Here is a 14,043-nt window from a genome sequence, read left to right as displayed (position 1 = left end):
AAATCTGAAATGTAAAATTATATTGCGTGTTACCAAAGGATTTTTTTCATATTCCCATTATTTATGCAGAATGTTTACTGCACCAAATATACAAACTGTACAAGAACTATATATATATGTACATATCCGCTCCACCATCAAGACCGCCTACTTCCACCTCTGTTAAATCGTCCGACTCTGCCCCGCTTCAGTTTATCTGCTGCTGACACTGTCATGCATGCCTTTGTTACTTTTAGACTTGACTATTCCAATGCTCTCCTGGCCAGCCTCACATCTTCCACCCTCCATGTACTTAAGCTCATTAAAACTGTGCTGCCTGTATCATAACTCGCACCAATCCCATTCACCCATCATCATCATCATCATAGGTAGTCCCTCGGGATCGAGGAAGACTTGTTTCCACTCTTAGCATGAGTTCTTAGGTGGCTGTACAGTCCAATACGAGAAACATAGTTTCTGTCACAGGTGGGACAGATAGGAAAAGGTGTAACCTCCACCTTGTTCCTTGAGCTGGCCTTCCCCTGCCCGCCAGGTCTCGCTTAGGGCTGCGATGTCGATATCAAAACGTCTAAGTTCTCGGGCAATTATGGTGGTGCGGTGTTCCCGTCTGTCGCTGTTGAGGTTTTCCATGAGGGTCCTGACGTTCCAGGTCCCGAACTTCATGTTAGAGGAGTGGAAGATGCCTGTGCGTGATTTCTTTTAACATGGGGTGATCGTTACACGCCGGCTACCACACGGTCTTAGCTGAGCGAGGTCTTGGTCCAGTGGCAAGGGGGTCCAGGATGACTGGAGACCAGGCACTGCTATATGGGCCTAATTGCCTACAGCGAGGTGTTGGCCGCAGGCTCGGCGCTGGGTAGCGCCCTTGGTGGTAGGTGGTCCACGATTTGTTTGGGGGCAGGCATTGGGGGGCTAGCGGTGCACTGGGGTTCAGAATGGGGGGCAGGAGGGAGGGGTCACAGCCATTGTACTCACCAGGCGCTGGAGGAGGAGAGAAAACTAAGCCATCAGTGGTGAAGGAGAGTTCCAGGGGGAGGAGGTGAAGGCCCGATAGCCAGGTCCAGCCGCCCAGTCACCACAGGAGGTCCAGCTGGGAGGTGCAGGTCGTGTCGAGTCAGTAGGAGGTCCAGCCGGGAAACACCGATGTGCGTTGTGGCGGTAGGCCTGAGATAGGCCCGAACTTTTGGGAATCGCGAGGGTGGGGTTAAGTGGGGTTTAAGTCTTTAAGACCCCCTATTTGTCATATATCTTACATTATTATATATAACTGTATCCAAACATGCTATACATGACTGTAATAAGATATGACCTGGAACCACCAGCATACCTTACCACCAGGGGTGCACTTGCAAGAGACAGGTATATAAGGACAGGTCTCAGGCAAGTGCAGCATTCCAGAGCTGTGAAATAAAGGTGCAGGTCCAGAGTGACCTTGACTTCACTACATGCCTCGTGTGAATCTGTACTGAGGGGACAGGACTTTACAGTGGCGACGAGTTACGGGATTACAGAATCCACAGAATGGCGAACAACAGATCAGATGAAAAGTACAATGTGGGAGACAATTGGGAGGACTTTATAAAAAGGCTCCAGCAAAGCTTTGTAACCAAAGACTGGTTAGGCGACGATAAGGCAGACAAGAGAAGAGCCCATCTCTTGTCCAGCTGTGGCTCGAAAACATACGTTTTAATGAAGGATCTGTTGGCACCCGAGAAACCAGCAAGCAAGTCGTTTGAAGAATTGAGCACACTGGTAAGAGACCACCTGAAGCCAGCGAGCAGCCTACACATGGCCAGACACAGGTTCTACAACTACAGACGCTGTGTGGACTAGAGCATACCCGACTTTGTGGCGGAACATCGGAGGTTGGCTAGTTTATGTGAGTTCTCCGATGAACTGAGGAGAGAAATGCTGAGAGACTTTTTCATTGAAGAAATAAGCCATGCAGGCATATTCCGAAAGCTCAGAGAGACCAAGAACCTAACCTTAGAGGCAGCAGCACTGGTTGCACAGATATTCTTGGTAGGGGAAGAAGAAACGAGGTTGATTTACAATGCAGGTATGACAATTAATGAAATATCGGAACAAGAAGTTCACAGCACTAAACAAGCTGCTACCCCCACACACAGACAAAACCAGGAGAACAGGCTCTCGACAGCAGGCAGAAGCCATCAAGGGCCACAGGAATGGCCGTTCACACCTCATCAACCCACAATGCGAGCAATCAACTACAAACTGAGAGAAGCTCAAGAGAGATCAGCCAGACACAGCTCATTCTTTGGGAACACTTTGAACAATGGAACAGGTCTGTGCTGGAGGTGTAAGGGTGGGCACTCGTCAAGGGGATGTTGATTTCAGCAGGCTGTTTGCAGAAATTGTGAATATACAGGGCATTTGGCCCGCATGTGCAAAAAAACTGCAGCTCGGCTGGTATACGAATCGGATGGGTTGGAAAGCGGACCAGAAGATGGTGGGGACAGTACCCGGGATACCGATGTACAGCGGGTCAACACGATCAATGGCCGCTGCTCCTACAACAGGATGCCTCCTATAATGATGAGGGTCCTACTCAACGGGATATCTGTCAACATGGAGCTGGATACAGGAGCAAGTCAATCTCTCATGGGCGCTCAACAATTTGAACAACTGTGGCTGCATAAAAGAGACAGACCAAAACTCACAAGGGTTGACACCAAACTAAGGACCTATACCAAAGAAATCGTACCAGTCCACGGCAACGCCATGCTCTCTGTCACACACAAAGGGAAAGTGAACTGACTTCCCCTGTGGATTGTCCCCGGAGACCCCCCAGCACTGCTGGGGAGAAGCTGGCTGGCAAAACTAAATTGGAAATGGGATGATGTCCATGCCATGTCATTAGAGGAACGGATCTCCTGCTCAACAGTTATAAAGCGATTTGAACATCTCTTTCAGCCAGGTGTGGGCACATTCAAAGGGGCCAAAGTCAAAATCTACATCACACAGGATGCTAGACCGGTCCATCACAAGGCCAGAGCTGTACCCTATGTGATGAGGGAAAAGATTGAACACGAACTAGACAGGCTTCTGCGGGAAGGCATTATATCACCTTTGGAATTTAGCGACTGGGCAAGTCCCATCGTCCCAGTCATGAAGCCTGATGGATCCGTACGAATCTGTGGGGACTACAAATCTACCATAAACAGAGTCTCCCTACAGGACCAGTACCCGCTGCCCAGAGCGGAGGACTTATTTGCCACATTGGCTGGAGGTAAACTTTTCTCAAAATTAGACCTCACATCTGCGTATATGACGCAAGAATTGACCGAGGAATCCAAGCTATTCACCACCATCAACACACATCGAGGCCTTTTCATGTACAATCGATGCCCATTCGGCATCAGGTCGGCAGCTGCCATATTCCAGCGCAACATGGAGAGTCTGCTCAAGTCCATCCCGGGGACGGTTGTATTTCAGGACAACATACTTATCACGGGCAGGGACACCGACTCCCATCTCCGTAATTTGGAGGAAGTACTAAAGCGGTTGGATCGGGTAGGCCTACGAGTCAAGAAATCCAAGTGCCTGTTTCCGGAGGTTGAAATTTTGGGCAGAAGGATTGCCGCTGATGGAATCCGCCCAACAGAGTCCAAAACAGAAGCAATTCGCCTGGCACCCAGGCCCCGGAATGTCTCTGAACTGCACACCTTTCTCGGGCAACTCAATTATTTTGGGAACTTTATGCAGAACTTAAGCATGCTGCTGGAGCCTCTCCACGTGCTACTCAGGAAGGGGTGCGATTGGTTTTGGGGGGACGCCCAGGAACGCAATAAGGCACGCAACCTTCTGTGTCCCAACAGTGTTTTGACTTTCTTTGACCCAGGTAAAAAGCTAGTTCTCACATGCGATGCGTCAGCGTATGGGATCGGGTGCGTTTTGCAACATGTCAACAGTGCGGGCAAATTACAACCCATAGCTTATGCCTCCAGGTCACTTTCGCGGGTGGAGCGCGGGTACGGAATGATAGAGAAGGAGGCGTTTGCGTGCGTGTGCGGTGTCAAAAAAGATGCACCAATACCTTTTCAGGGCCAAGTTCGAGTTAGAAACCGACCACAAGCCCCTCACGTTCCTCCTATCCGAGATCAAGGCAATAAACGCCAACGCCTCGGCGCGAATTCAACGGTGGGCACTCATGCTGGCGTCCTACGACTATACCAATAGGCACAGACCAGGCACAGACAACTATGCCGACGCGCTCATCAGGCTACCCCTGGTGACCACGGAAGGGTCTGACGAACAGGACTGTGAGGTAGTCATGGCAATCAATGCCTTTGAGTCCACAGGTTCGCCCATGACGGCTCGCCAAATCAGAGCCTGGACGGCCAGCGACCCCACGTTATCCTTAGTAAAAAGATGTGTCCTAACCGGTGACTGGGCAGAGGCTCGCGATGCCTGCCCCAAGGAATTAAAACCCTTTCACAGGCGCATGCATGAGCTATCACTACAAGCAGACTGCCTGATGTGGGGCAGCCGAGTAGTCATTCCTCTGTGAGGCAGAGAGGCATTTGTCCGGGAGCTCCACCGTGAGCACCCGGGGATCGTTCTCATGAAGGCCATAGCCAGATCCCATGTCTGATGGCCTGGTATTGACGCGGACTTGGAGCTCTGCGTCCGAAGGTGCACCATTTGTACCCAACTCAGCAATGCCCCCAGGGAGGTTCCACTGAGCCCCTGGCCCTGACCTACGAAACCATGGTCGCGGGTGCATGGAGACTATGCGGGCCCATTCATGGGCAAAATGTTCCTCGTAGTTGTAGATGCATTTTCAAAGTGGATCGAATGCACCATTTTAAACTCGAGCATAACCTCCACCACTGTGGAGAGCCTCGCAACCATGTTTGCAACGCACGGAATCCCTGACATATTGGTCAGTGACAATGGTCCGTGCTTCACCAGCGCAGAATTCCAAGACTTTAAAATTGACCACGGCATAAATGACGTCAAGACGGCACCGTTCAAGCCGGTCTCCAACGGCCAGGCAGAGAGAGCAGTGCAAATCATTAAACAAGGCATGCTTAAAATCCAAGGTCCCACGCTGCAGGATCGCCTGTCGCGACTGCTGCTGGCATACAGATCTCGTCCGCACTCACTGACTGGGATCCCCCCTGCGCAACTGTTGATGAAAAGAACTTTAAAAACGAGGCTCTCATTAATCCTCCCAGACATGCACAAAATCTTTGAGGCAAAGCGCCGTAAGCTGACTGAGTACCATGACAGAAATTCGAGGGGGAGATGGAATGAGATAGGGGACAAAGTGTTTGTACTAAACGATGGCAGGGGTCCCAAATGGCTTGCAGGGACAGTAACGGGCAAGGAAGGAAACAGGCTACTGGTAGTACAAATGGACAATAGCAAAACCTGCCGGAGGCATGTAGACCAAGTCAAAAGCAGATTTACCAACAACACTGCAGAACCAGAGGCAGACTACAATGTGGAACTCGCACCACACCTGGTGGACAGACAGAGTGAACAACCTGAGGAAAGGGCAATGCCAACAGACAGCCCAGGCGAGTCAACAACAATCACACCAATCGAAACAGACAGCTCCGGCGAGATACCAGCAACCACACCCAAAGAAAAACAGACACCAAGGCAAACAACTGAACCACAACTCAGACGCTCCACGCGAGAGCGTAGACCACCTGAGAGACTGAACCTATAAAGACAATAAGACCTTGGGGGAGGGTGATGTCATGTATCTTACATTATTATATATAACTGTATCCTAACATGCTATACATGACTGTAATAAGATATGACCTGGAACCACCAGCATACCTTACCACCAGGGGTGCACTTGCAAGAGACAGGTATATAAGGACAGGTCTCAGGCAAGTGCAGCATTCCAGAGCTGTGAAATAAAGGTGCAGGTCTAGAGTGACCTTGACTTCACTACATGCCTCGTGTGAATCTGTACTGAGGGGACAGGACTTTACACTATTGTGGTCTATTAGGGCTAGGGCTGGGGCTTGGGAAAGTTTAGGCAGTGGGAGGCGGTGGTTGAGAGCCGAGGAGCTGTCTAGCAGGGGAGCTCCCTCGGGAGCTGCTACCCCGAACACCTGTAGCTTCACCCATCACCTCTATGCTCGCTGATCTACACTGGTTCCCAGTCTGGCAATGCCTCAATTTTAAAATTCTCATTTTTGTTTTCAAATCCCTCTATGGTCTTGTGCCTCCCTATATTGTTAACCTCCTCCACCCCTAGAACTCTCTGAGATCTCTGCGCTCCTCCAATTCTGGCCTCTTACTTATTTTCGATTTTAATCACTCCACCATTGGCGGCCTTGTCTTCAGCTGCCAAGTCCCTAAGCTCTGGCATGCCTTTCCTAAAGCTCTCTGCCTCTCTACCGCTCTCTTTCTTTAAGATGCTCCTTAAAACCTACCTCTTTGACCAACCTTTTAGTCATCTGCTTATGTGGCTCAGTGTCTAATTTTTTTGGCGATTCATAAAAGTAGATTGATTTCTGAACAAGATTCTCCGCTGTAGTATTATTTTGAGTCTTACAAAGCATCTTGCAAAGGTCTGGTTAGCAGCATTAGTTGCATCTGTACAGTTGTCGATGAATGGTTGTCTGTACAGCTGGAACACATGGCAACTTCAACTTCAGCAAAGCCCTCAGTGGCACAGGTTCTACGTGCCCTCAGTGTATCTCTCATGAATGCTCAAACTACTGTTATAGAGGCTTCAGGATTGAATTTACAAGAAACTCGTTTAACTATCTTCAACATGCTCGAGGATTGGATTCTGAAAACTCTGAGGCAGGCATTAATAGACCTCACTACTGACCATAGGGTCTTGTCCCGTGCAAATCAGTGGAACAGCTAAGCGAGTGCCAGCAGCAGGGGCATGCATTAAGTCGGTACTGGTGAGGCTGATGTCACACAAGGTCATGCCACATCTATCCCAACCAGCATCCTACACAAGTACCATAAATCTTGTTGGACCAGCCAGCCACAGCAACAAACATGGCTGAATCAGTTACAGAGTCATCTCAAGAATCAGCACGAGGAAGTACAGATCAATCTGAATTGTTACTGACTCCCACTAAAATCCTGCAGCCAGGCAACACAGCTACTCCTTCCACATGGGAATCACTTGGAAGAAGTCATAGGTTAGGAATTATATGCAATGCACTGTCACTAAAGGAAAGCACAATGGAGAACAAAACAAGAACATTATTCACGCATGACACAAAGCAGGATAATAAGTTAGTTGTACTGTATTTGAACTTTGTCCTGAAAACTTGTTTCTAGTTATGCAGATTAAGGAAGCAGTACACCAAACAATGGCCATTTATGATAGTTCAGTAAATGCATAGGACATTGTTGCAGAGGGTGCTTTGAAACACATTTTGGCTTATATGGGGACAGGAGGATACCGTAGAGGACAGCTCAGTCATTTAACTGAATGTATCTTGGATGAATGCTTAGTGCATCAGTATTTGTCATTTCAGTGATATTTCTGTATCTACATCCTCTTGGTCAGTATTTGCATCTGCTCTGGCCTTGATTCTTGGTTGATTTTTTTCATCCATTGTTTAGGCCTCATTGTATAGCACAGTTGTGAAGTGTGCAGCACCTGCCCATGATCTTGGAGACTCTGGGAGGCTATACTGTAAAGCCATGTTTCAAGATGCTAATGATGATCCTGATGGCTGCATGGGCCTCACTGCATGTGTAATCTGCTTTGGTCAATAGTTGCCTCAAAGGGTTGCCTCAACTAGTTGGAAGAGAGTGTCCTTGATCTCCATGAAAGCATCCTTCTAGTTTCCCATCATTTTCAAATAAGCCTGGCACAGATGATAGTCATAAAATAAAGGCATTATGCTACTTCCTGGGAAACAAGCATTGACTTATGTTTGTGGTCATTGGCCAGCTGTATATTGATTAAGTAGAACTCCTTTCATGTAGGAATACCACCAATGGTGTCTCCGCAAGATCCTGCAAATCCCCTGGGAGGACAAACACACCAACATTTGCGTCCTCGACCAGGCCAGCATCTCCAGCATTGAAGCACTGACCACACTCGACCAACTCTGCTGAACGGGCCACATTATTTGCATGCCTGACACAAGTTTCCCAAAGCAAGCGCTCTTCTTGGAACTCCTTCATGGCAAACGAGCCCAAGGTGGGCAGAGGAAATGTTTACAAGGACACCCTCAAAGCCTCCTTGATAAAATTCAACATTCCCACCGATACCTGGGAGTCCCTGGCCAAAGACCGCCCTAAGTGGAGGAAGTGTATCCGGGAGGGCACTGAGCACCTCGAGTCTCGTCGCCGAGAGCATGCAGAGACCAAGCACAGGCAGCGGAAGGAGTTTGCGGCAAACCAGTCCCACCCACCCTTTCCTTCAATGACTGTCTGTCCCACCTGTGACAGTGACTGTGGTTCTCGTATTGGACTGTTCAGTCACCCAAGAATTCATTTTTCGAGTGGAAGCAAGTCTTCCTCGATTCCGAGGAACTACCTATGATGATGATCTATTGTGACTAAGGTACAAGATGGTTACACTGGTGCCACCAATTTCCAGGAAATACGGCAGCCTTGTTAATATTACTATCGCTGGTCAGTGAGAAAAGAGAGGCAGGTGTTGGCCCTACTAAATACACAGTATTTTTGATACATTTATAGATAGCAAATTGGCTGATGTCACCTTGACAACCACTGGAGTGCTGCTGCTATGTTTGAGGCTGGCTGCAGGTCTCCTTGAAGCAGATGGCAAAGATGGCAAACAAACTCCTTAGAAACCTGAACCTCATACATACCAACATAGAATCATATCAAACAACTCAAACGTATCACTGATTTATAAATATGTAGTTACACTCTAAGTGCAGTGGGGCATGCGCTTATCATAACTTAAGCTATAAGTATACCCATCATTCCATTACTTATATAATGGATTTTTTGTGGCAAAAATTGAATTTTCTCTGATTTCAATAAATCCATTGTGGATAGGTATTGATGGTCTCTGTTTCTGAAAATTGTTCAAATGCCTTCCTCTCAGTTCATGTTGGTGTTCCCCCCCCCTCCCCAACCCCTCTCCTCAGTTAACATGGGAACACCTCCCTTTCTCCCCCAAATCATGCTGGCACTTTTCTCCCTCCTCAGTTCGTGACACGCCATCTTCTGCCTCTCTTGCCCCAGCTGATCCTGGCATTCTTCTATCCTTTCTCCTTCCAGTTCATGCTGACGTTCTTCTCTCCTTCTGTCCTACAGTTTACACTGGATCTTTCCTAAACACCCACTGCATTTCATGCCAAAAGTCTTCCTTTTCCCCTCCTCCTCCACAGTTAACTTTAGCACTTATCTTTTCCAATTTGCCCTCACAGCTCTTATCTGTTGCTGCTCCTCAAGGGATCAGACTTGGCTGCTCGCTGAGAGCGGGAATGCGTAATCTCACCAGGCTACAGTGAGGTCAGGCGTTCCCACTCTCCTTCCCCCCATTTGGGTGCTGTGAAATTTATTTTATAATGTATTGCAGGTTGATAGGCTACTGTCATTCTACCACAGTTCCAGTCATCCAGCCTTGTTACCTGCAGATTGCACCAAAGTTCAGGCCTAAAGTTAAGTGACAGGAGCAGAGCCCGGAGTAGAGCTGAACTGTCATGGCTTGTGGGATGACCTCGGTCAATTGCAGTAAGTTTAAATCTCCATTGATTTTTGGCTGCAAATCCTGACAAGTGAATGCCAGGTCCAAAACATTGTCTATCCATGTAAAACATGCAGATATGGTGGGTGTCATTTTGAAAGTGCTGACAGTACACAACTGATGCCATTTGACATACTTGGTCATTCTCCTCTGCTCCTGCCCATCCTCCTTGATTATATCAAGTGACAGGGGATCACTGAAAGTAATCCCCATCGCTGTGAACTGTCTGCCAGCAAAAAATGATTGGCACTGTGGTTGTTAAATTACTGATTCGCAACATGCACGAATCTGGCTGAGCTCGACTGCCCATTTCACATGGGTAATGATCAGCACATTGCATATGTGGGGCATGAACACAGCAACTTTGCAAACTCCCTCTGTGAGTATCATTAATGACCAGATTTGTACGCCAAATAACCTTACCTCAGTTTGAATGCTAACGTGCACTACTTGCTGAAAACTCATGTAGCATTTCTATAACAGGCAGTAAATGCAGGAACCTCAAACAACTGATTTTTCCTATCCCACCTCCACAATTGTTGTCAGTATAATGCTTTGCACTGGCAGCAGTTTCTAGACTCAGATCTGATTTTCCAAACACAAGCTATATTCAGAATTTTAATTATATGGAATTAAGATATATGCCACTTTCTATAAGCCAATCCAATATCACTTAATTTAAGTTACAGACTACATATCCTGCAGTTTGAAAATAAATTGACCATAAACTGTCTTTTTATAAGAAATTATATTTTAAATGAACATTACTGATGCTCAACATAGCACTTTAACTTTACAAGCCTTGTGATTTATTCTGAATTTTCTTAACGATCTACATCTTCCTATTTCTTTCATATGCATTTCAGGAATGCTCTATTACACCATTTACACAGGTTTTATATATTTATTTTTGGTGTTTTTGAAAAGAGATTTGTTCTTATATTATTAATAACTAAGGCCATCTTACTGATTAAATGTAAAATATTATATTTTTCCCGTATCCATTGTATGTACACATGGTCCATTCTGCTTCCTGCCTTAATATGAACATGCTAAAGTGTTTTACTGATTTCACTGTCTGAGGACAGCTCAGCTGGAAATTAAACATACATTTCCTCTGCTTCAATAGCCACAAACTGTACAAATAAACAATACATGGCATATCCAAAGAATGAGTGCACATCAAAGCAAGCATCATCTTTACGTGATGTGTTAACATTTTATAATAGACGGTCAGTTTTTTAAAAATCCAATCTGCAAATTCAAATCACAGTGGAGGTTGGCTGCAGCCATATTTATACTAACATCATTAGTTCCCAACCAGCTGCTTTGGTGGGGAACCCTTCTTTTGTCAAGCTGATTTCCCGAGGGAAAGGGATTTATATGCAGTATGGCCTACTGTGACAGGCAAAGAATTGAACATTTGCATATGCATATATAAAATGGCACTATGGCTACTGCTAGTTAAAAACTGGCAATTGAAGTACTACTTATAATGTCAACAATTAACTCCAATTCAAGTTCTCACTGTACAATCTACATAAAGAACATAATGGTTGGGTTTTTTTCCATGTTGCAGCACCTTACTCCATTTTTAAAGGCAACTTTGTATTTTTGAAAATATTCCACAGATTCTAGAATTGTTGTAAGCTTATCTTAAAACACATTTGCACTTTATTTTACAGAAAATAGCAGAGGTTGTGGTTAAAGCTCATGGCTAAAGCTCAGAGTTGTACAAAGGGAGCATTTGGCCTCTGCTATACCTGATCTGGGTGCCAAGAATGGAAACATTTTGAATTTGCAGTACTGATATCCCGAACTTTAATAAGTACTCACCAAAAACATACATTTAAATTAATCCCACAAAAAAGCCGAAAATCAAATGTCTTCTTGAGGAAAATTAATATAAAAGAATAGGGAATCTTGGGAGTTCTGGATGGAAAATGGTTAATTTGTATTTGTATATAAATGTTTATAAATATAGTAACTGCTGCTTTGAAAACAGTCTGCCATCTATTTCAATTAGAGCAGGAATATTGTACGAATAGTCCCTTCAGTGTCTAGCTAGATCCAGCTGTGCCATATAATAAAAATGATATACATAACATATCAGGACTGACAGCAGTCAACTTTACCTGCAGAAGAGTCATTGGAGATAGGTTTGCCATCTGAAATACAATTTAACTACATTTGTTAAAAGTAGCATGATTGGTGAAAATTCAAGAACAGTAACATGTTGCAAGACTTTAATCTCAACAAATGTTTAGGGCTTGTAAAGCAGCTTGTGAATCCGTAACTTTTTCTCTTAAGTGGCAGGATCAGTTCTGTAATTGTATCAAACTAGAGATAATTTTTAACTTACCTTTTCAATCGACCCCCATCAGGCAACTCTCACCTCTGCTCTGAACCTCCAATGTTGCATAGCGCTATAGAGATTTACACTTTCGTCACGAAGAATTATGGAGTTTGCTTTGGTGAGTAGAGGTGAATTAGACTCTGTGGCCATAGCCAGTAGTCAAAGCTAACTTCTTTCCCTGTTTAGATACTCCAGCAGCAAAAGGGAGCTCCCAAAACTCAGCGCACACACAGCCAGTAGATTAGCCGAAAGGTTCTGAACTTGTAACTTGTGGCGTTGAAGGTAGATTCTCCAGCGCTGTACCACAGGACTGTCATCCACAATAGGAATAGACCTTGAAAAGAACCTTGGTGAGTTTTTGTCTTCTTATCTGCAGCTGGACTGTGCATGTTTGCTCCTACTGGCAGCCCTGGGTCATGTTATTCAATGTAGTTCATTATTCCTCATTGACAGGCTTGGTTTTACAAATTTTAGGAATGTAAATCTCCCATTTTTAAAGTGAGAGAACTTCCAGTGAAGTTATCTTTATTAAGTGTGCAACAAAATAAATGTGCAGTACCTCAGAACATCTCTTATCAGCTCTGATAAGACTGCTTCTCTCAAAGGATTATTTTCTTGAAAATAAGCTGGTTCATATCCAGCTTTCTTTTTCTTTTTTTTATTGTAATGATACTTTTTTGTTGTATCGTTAAATTCAATCTTATCTTTGGCAAAATTGATATTTTGAAAGATTGATTTGAATTTGAGACACATTTTCTATGTGTTTCTGTGTGATTGTGCCACAGAAAAGTACAACAATTTCCTTTGTTCAGAAGAAATTCAGAGAATCATACAGCAAAGGAGACCATTCGGCCCATCGTGTCTGTGCTGGCTCTTTGAAGAACTATCCAATTCGTCCCATTCCCCTGCTCTGTCCCCATAGCCCTGCAAAGTTCCCTTTTTCAAGTATATATCCAATTACCTTTTGAAAGTTCCTATTGGATCTGCTTGCTGAATCAGGAACTGCATTCCAGCTCATAACTCACTGTGTGAAAAAAATTCTCTACATCTTCCCTCTGACTTTTTTGCCAATGATCTTAAATCTGTTTTCTCTGGTTACCGACCCTCCTGCCAGTAGAAACAATTTCTCGCTATCTACCCTATCAAAACTCCTCATAATTTTGAACACCTCTATTAAATCTCCCCTTAACTATCACTGCTCTAAAGAGAACAAACCCAGCTTCTCTCGTCTCTGCACATAACTGAAGTCCCTCATGCCTGGTACCATCCTGGTAAATTTCCTCTGCACCTTCTCCAAGTCCTTGACATCCTTGCTAAAGTATGTTGCCCAGAATTAGATACAGCCAAAAATGACGTATGTTTTTTAACTTATCCTGCTACCTTCAAAGATTCCTGTATGTGAACCCCAGGTCTCTCTGTTCCTGCATGCCTTTAAAATTGTACCATTTTATTTATATTGACTCTCCTCATATTTTCTTCATGTATGGATCACTTCACACTTCTCTGCATTAAATTTCATCATGCCACGTGTCTGCTAATTTCACCCATCTATCCATGTCCTCCTGAAGGCTGCTACTATCCTGCTCACTGTTTACTGCAATTCCCAGCTTTGTGTCATCTGTAAATTTTGAAATTATACTCCCTACACCCAAGTTCAGGTCATTAACATATATGAAGAGAGCAGTGGTCCCAACACTCTACACTTCCCTCCAGTCTGATAAACAATTTCTTAAATAATATAATTAATATGCATAGCTACTGTTGATAAGTTCCTTGATTTTCAGATAAGCTTCATCGACTAACAGTTAATACAATAAAATTAGGTAGGAATCATTTTATTTTCAGACTTCAGCTATGGATTTGTTAAAATGTGGGCTTTTTCAAGAGACAAATCTAAATCCTGGTAACTGCTGACCAAGGCTTGAGTTTCCCTGGACTGTCAGACAATACAAATGCACACTCATCATCAGACAAATGAAGACAGAATACAAAATCT

The 14,043-nt window shown here is 44.9% G+C and overlaps 1 protein-coding gene across 1 annotated transcript in view; it reads right to left on the bottom strand.

Annotated features, from left to right (window-relative positions):
• Nucleotides 1-14,043, bottom strand: part of LOC139257742 (voltage-gated inwardly rectifying potassium channel KCNH7-like) — a 643,748-nt gene that overhangs the window by 211,932 nt on the left and 417,773 nt on the right. The window contains exon 4 of the mRNA XM_070874608.1: nucleotides 11,827-11,859. Coding sequence (XP_070730709.1) covers nucleotides 11,827-11,859 — 33 coding nt within the window. The remainder of the gene's footprint in view (nucleotides 1-11,826; nucleotides 11,860-14,043) is intronic.

The sequence above is a fragment of the Pristiophorus japonicus genome, chromosome 3 (assembly GCF_044704955.1).
Source record: "Pristiophorus japonicus isolate sPriJap1 chromosome 3, sPriJap1.hap1, whole genome shotgun sequence".
Taxonomy (NCBI): Eukaryota; Metazoa; Chordata; class Chondrichthyes; family Pristiophoridae; genus Pristiophorus; species Pristiophorus japonicus.
This window is presented reverse-complemented; position numbering and strand designations above follow the sequence as displayed.